This window comes from Bubalus bubalis, chromosome 2 (genome assembly GCF_019923935.1).
Source record: "Bubalus bubalis isolate 160015118507 breed Murrah chromosome 2, NDDB_SH_1, whole genome shotgun sequence".
Classification (NCBI taxonomy): Eukaryota; Metazoa; Chordata; class Mammalia; order Artiodactyla; family Bovidae; genus Bubalus; species Bubalus bubalis.
The window spans coordinates 185,395,718-185,401,805 of NC_059158.1; the positions used below are offsets into that span (position 1 = coordinate 185,395,718).

The following is a 6,088-nucleotide window of genomic DNA, read 5'->3' on the forward strand; positions in this document are numbered from 1 at the left end:
CCCAGGCCCATGGTGAACCCGGCGAACAGCTCCTCTGCAGCCACGGGCTGTTTCCCGCCCCCCACAGGCTTGGTGAGAACAAGTGGGAAGGAGTAGGGATCAGGCTTTGAAGGGCAGAGGCAGCAGGAGGGGCCTCTGGAAGGTGCCTCTCTCTCAGCCCCTCTCAACAGCAGGGCTGCAGGTGGCCCTCACGCTTCTACACACGACAGAAGAGGGCCGTACACCCCGAGGTAGACATCTTCTTGTGTACAATCACCTCCCTAAATACATATTAACAGAACCATCTGGGCAAAAACCTACCACCCGGAAGAATAAAACTGCCGGGTACATTTCTCACACTTGCTCAGTTTCAGTGGCGCTTCATTCTTTTTTTTAAACGCTTGTTTATTTCCTTATTTGGTTGGGCCAGGTCTTAGCTGCCGCAGGTGGGATCTAGTTCCCCGACCAGGGATTGAACCCAGGCCACCTGCATTGGGATCACGGAGTCTTAGCCACTGGACCACCAGGGAAGTCCCATCAGCGGTGGCTTTATTCTTGCCTCAGCTAAGCCTCCCGTCTTCAGGTCGTCTGCAAGATACCTGGCCCAGGTGCGGGAGAAGGGGTGGGAAGAGAGAAGACACAGCTGGGGTAGGAGCGGGCGGGAGAGGTGCCTGTTCCCCTCAGCAAAGCCCAGCTTCCAGCCAGGGCCGCTGAGGCCGGAGGAGAGAAGGCGCTTCCTCCCGGGCCCCCGGAGCCGCCCGGCCACATGGCCATGCAGGAGCCAGTCCTGGAAACCGGCTTGAGGAATGAACAGACCCCTGGGAGTCCAACCCAAAGCCCAAACCCAACAGCGTCTTTAGCTTTTTTCCCCAAGAAAAGTCCCTTTTGCAGGAGACAGCCTGAATGACAAAGTCTCATTATTTATAGGAAAGTTGCCTGTCCTTGCCCCCCTCGCTCATGTTCTTCCACAGCAGACACACAGCCACACTCCGGGAGGGCGGTGGCAGGGCCTCCTGGCCGTCCTGACGAGACTTGGAGGCCCCGGCCCCTCAGCTGTCGTCTTCCTCCTCTGACTCGTCTCCTGACTCGGGCGCGCTCTCTGGCAAGTCATCTCCCATCTGCTGGAACCTTCCGGACTGTGCGTCCCACATGTATTTGATGCTCACCTTGAATTCAGCCATCTCATACCCGAAAAGCTTCTGTGAGAGATGGAGGGAACCAGCGGTCAGGAGGGCTGAGTGCGGTCAGAGGCGCCTGTGGACCCCACCGTCGCGGCCGCGGACACCGGGTGGGTGGCTGGGGGCCGTGGGGACCTCACCAGGATGCGGGCCTGCTCCGGGGTCAGCACGTCGCCCTCTTTGCACACCTCGTAGTCGGACAGCAGGGTCACCACACCTGCAGAGAAGGGACCCCGAGCAGTGACCCCAGCACAGAGGCCTGGGCAGCGCCGGAGGATCAGGCGGCCCTCTGCCTGAGACTCCAGCAGCTCAGGCACTGGGCTTCCTCCTGAGCGGTCAGCTGCCTGGGGCAGGAGGTTCTGATGGTGGGGGGCACCGACTCCTCCTTCCTTGTCCCTTGACTGCTGTGCTCTAACTCTAAGTCCCTGACCATGTTCACCCCAACCACGAGGCGGGCACTCCTGGTCCCATTATCATGTAAGAAAACACAGGCTGATAAAAACAACCTTCTCCGCTGGAAAGGTGGGGGCAGGGTGGGGAGAGCTGTCTGGCTTGGAAACCTGGCTCTCGGCCCTCAGGTGTGAGCTCTCAGCTCCAGGGACACCCCTACCTTTCTTGAGGGCCGTGGGCAGGCCCAGCTGCCTCAGCTGGGGCTCCATGGAGTGGGGGAACTGCTCCAGGGGTCCCGGGTCCAGGTTCACAGTGAACGTGGCTTTGTTCCCCGCTCGGGCATAGTCCATTTCCGTGTACTTTGTGAACCACCTGAGGGAAAAGAAAACTGGACTGTTAAAAAGGCTGAGCGCTGAAGAATTGATGCTTTCAAATTGTGGTGTTGGAAATCAACCCTGAATATTCACTGGAAGGACTGATGCTGAGGCTGAAGCTCTGATACTTTGGCCACCTGATGCGAAGAGCTGACTCACTGGAAAAGCCCCTGATGCGGGAAAGACTGAAGGCGGGAGCAGAAGGGGACGACAGAGGACGAGATGGGTGCATGGTATCACCGACTCAATGGACATGAGGTTGAGCAAGCTCTGGAGTTGAAGATGGACAGGGAGGCCTGGCGTGCTGCAGTCCATGGGGTTGCAGAGTCAGACAGGACTGAGTGACTGAATCACGAACAACGCCCATCTACCTGAGGTCAGGCGCTGCCTGGCTTTGCCTGGTCTCCCCGTCCTCCTCGGCTCAGCTGGGAGCTCTGAGCTGGGGAGGATGGAGACCCGGTGACAAAGTTCCAGGAACCAGGTCTTCCTTGGACCCTCCACTGGACCAAATCCCGGCTTATTCCTTCCCGGGAGACCTCACCCACCTTTCCCTTCCCACCACTCCTCCAGAGCACTTACTCGTCCACTTCCTCCTTAGTGCGATTGGTGAAGAGGAGACCAACTTCGCCCCTCAACTTCTTGCTGACCTGCAAAACCAGAGAAGGGTGGCGTCCGTCGCGTGGGAGCAGTGGTTCTCAGCTAGGGACGATTCTGCCACCCCCACCCCCCAACACTTGGCAACACCTGGAGAGGACTGTGAGGGGGCGGAGGCTCAAGGAGAGCTGAGCCTGACGCCAGCCCCTGGGCCGGCCAGACAGCTGGAGGGCGCCACCCCCGCCGGGGAGAGCCAGGACCCACCTGATGCAGGTTGTCTTTGTACTCATCAGCCGGGCTTCGACCCAGCGCCACCATCATCACTTTGTTTTTGCCAAAGAACATCCTACAGAGAAAAAGAGGGCTCCGTGAAGGAGGCGCCCCGCCCTCAGCTAAGTGCTAACCAGCTCCAGTCCCCCGGACCGGAGCCCCAGCCCAGGAGGAGGCGGGGCCAGAGGCTGCTTTCCATGTAGCCCAGGGCCCCTCACGTTCTTTCCCGCACAGACCTGACCCGCACACGTTTTGTCTCAGCTCACGGGGAGTGCATCTGGGTCTGTGGAAGAGGCCTGATGGACGGTCTGAACCAGAGCTGCTGGGTGTTCCGTAAGGGACCAGACCCCAGGGCTCAGGGGCCCCCTCTCCTGGAGGGATCACTGCTCTCCCCCCGCCCCCAGGGCAACACCGACTTTAACAGTTAGGGACTTCTCAGGTGGCCCAGTGGATAGGACTCTGCATTCTCACTGCAGAGGGCCTGGGTTTGATCCCTGGTTGGGAAACGACCATCTCCAACCAAGCCAAGCAGCCTGACCGAAAAAACCAAACAGCCACCCTCCCAACCCCAAACAGTTAAAAAGCATCCTTCATCGGGGGCTGGGGAGGGTGGCATTTTGTCCTTATTAAGGCGATACTTGTGACCCAGGTACCCAAGGTCACTCACTGCCCTGTACTTTCTGAGCAGCCTGGCCCCGCCTCCCACTGCCCACTCACCGACTGTGCTTCCAGGCGTTGCGGATGTCCTTCAGCTTGCTGTTCCTCATGTTGGCCACGGAGAAGATGAAGAGGTACTTGTATGTGTCCACACATTTCCGAAGCTACGGGACAATTCATGGGGCTCTGGAGTCCCAGGGCAGCAGGGGTCGGGCAGTAACACTCTAGCCCCAGGGGGGAAAGAGGCTGCTCCGAGGCCTCTGACTTCACCGTGGATGTTTAGAGCTGTCCCCGACAGATAGTCCCACACCCACCTTTAAAACCAAATACAAGGGTTGGGAAAATAATAATAACAATAATAAAAAACAAGCTCTTACCTCTTCTATCAAGTTCTGTTTCAGTTCCAAGCCTTTCTTGGCAGTTTTGGTTAGGGAGACTAACACAGAGAAGAAAAAGGGGAGATGATGAGAGAGAAACCTGGATGTCTCCGAGACTCGTCTCCCCTTTGGTACCCAGCTGGATGGAGCCGATCCAGGCTTTTGTGGCTACTGCTTGTGGCTTGCAAGGCTACTCCCAGGTCCCCAGAATGCCTCTCCAGCAGTCCTGAGCCTGAAGATCCCTTCACATCTGTCCTGTTACTAGAGAAACCAGCTATCTACAGCCCCTCTGGGGCTAACTCCCTACTGAGGAGTGAGGGTGGGGTGCTCCCTGGAGACCCAGCCTCCTGTCTGGGGCCGGTCCCTTCCTGCTGGTGGCTGCAGTGTGTGGAGACCATCTACGGCTTCTCTGTGTGGAAGGATGAGTCTGGGGTCTCTCTGCTACATCACGTCTTACAGTTTGGACCCGTGCATGCAGCGGCACCTCTTTGGGGAGGGACAAGCACCTCTTCTCTAACAACAGCTGAGACCCAGTTTGCCCCTTACCCAGAAGGGTTTGGCACTTGCCAGGTTTGACCACGGATCCCGCCACAGAATCCAATCATTCCACAAACGCTTAACAGAGGATCAAATGCAAAGCCCTGGGTCCCAGGAGGGACCTGGATGGATGAATAAAAAGTCCCTCTTCACGAAGGACACATCAGAAAGGCAACCACAGCGGGCAGGGACGAGTGCAGCACAGGAGGGCAAACAGAATCCAGCTGTCTCGTTTCCCAGCGTTTCCACTGCTACGGCTGTGGCCCAGGCCAGCACGGCGTTCTCTTGGATTACTACTTGTCTCGCTGCTTCGACCCTTGCCCACTGCCCCTGCCCTCCCCGGTCCATTCTCAACAAAGCAACTAGAGTGATCTTTTTAAAAGTAAAGTGGAACCACATCACTCCTCTGCTCAAGCTCTCTCCTCCCACCTCACCTGGGTGTGAAAGCCAATCCCGTGCAAAACTCTTTCAAGCTCTGCACACTCTGCTCGGTTCTTTCTCCCCCCATTTCGCCCACTCTAGCCTCTTGCAAAAGTTAAACACGCTCCTGCTTCAGGACCTCTGCCCTTTGTGTTCCCCCTCCTTCGACTACTACCCTTCCAGGTAACTCCTCGGGTTGCTTAATTCCTTTCTGCAAGTTCCGGCTCATTTGTCATCTCAACAGAACTTCTCTAGCTACACTGCACAAAGGAACGTCAAGTGCTTTTTTCCTACATGAGGCTCATCACCATGTGAATTTATGGATTCAATTTTTAGTATCCTGGAAGACACACTTCCCCAAACTAAAACTCTATGAGGGCCCTAGACCTTCCATGTTGTAACTGCAGTATCTTTCAAAACCTAAAGAGTTGCCAGGTCTCTAACTTATTGAGTGAATGTGCCGGGATGAAAGAGACGCACCATAAGTAGAAACAGTCAGAACAGTCTCTTAGGAGGGGTCCTACGGACTGCCACCTAACAGCCAGCCATACGAAGATCGAAGCACGACCATGCCGGCAGAAACAACTTGGAGAACACAACCACCATACTCGGGGATAAACCCGGGCTGAAGGAAAAGGGGCGAGGGGAGGGGGAGCGCGGAGAGCAAGAGAGAGAGACGGGCTGAGGTCGGAGAGGTGGGCCAAGGCGAGATCGCCGGCACCCCAGGGGTGCGGAGGCTGTTCCCTGGGCCAGCCGGCCTTGGGCAACTCTCTCTGGAGGCCTGGCAAAGCCCCCTCCACTTCGCCGACGCGGCTCCAGCCTCCCCCGGGGTTTCCGCCACCTCCAATACCCCAACCGTTCCACCGCGCCGCGAGCCCGCTCCCTCCTCGCACAGGTCCCAGCGTCCTCCCCAAAGCCCTAGCGCAGCTGACAGCCGGCCCACAAACTGGCTCCCGGGGGCCCAAGGCCTTCGGGGCTCACCTTTCTTGTCGCGCTTGGACTTGGGCATCTCGCCGCGGCCACGTGGGCGGAAGACGCTGCTGCCGGTCAGGCCCTCGGCGCGCGGGGGCCTCTGGGAAGGCCCTCGGTGGGCGCCCTCGCGCGTGCCTGACCCAGCCCGCGCTGAGGCCCTGTTTTCCCTGCCCGGTCGCCACCTGCCCTCTGCCCCGAGTCTCCAGGTAGACTTCCCACGCGGGCGGGGGACGCCGGAGTCTGGGGCGCCGCACCGAGAACCCCGCCTGTGGGCCCAACTCTATGGTTCCGCACCGAGGACCCCCCCCCCCCCCCCCTCGCCTGTGAGCGCGACTCTATG

At 58.4% G+C, this 6,088-nt stretch overlaps 1 protein-coding gene across 1 annotated transcript; it reads right to left on the minus strand.

The window, feature by feature from the left end:
* Nucleotides 1-507: 507 nt before the first annotated feature.
* MRTO4 (MRT4 homolog, ribosome maturation factor) lies at nt 508-6,057 on the minus strand. Its single transcript, XM_006068109.4, has 8 exons — nt 5,758-6,057; nt 3,820-3,878; nt 3,503-3,606; nt 2,780-2,861; nt 2,501-2,568; nt 1,768-1,919; nt 1,298-1,374; nt 508-1,178 (listed from the first exon to the last, which is right to left on the minus strand). The coding sequence occupies exons 1-8, from the start codon at nt 5,783-5,785 to the stop codon at nt 1,029-1,031; spliced, it is 720 nt and encodes a 239-aa protein (XP_006068171.1). The 5' UTR covers nt 5,786-6,057; the 3' UTR covers nt 508-1,028.
* Nucleotides 6,058-6,088: the final 31 nt, after the last annotated feature.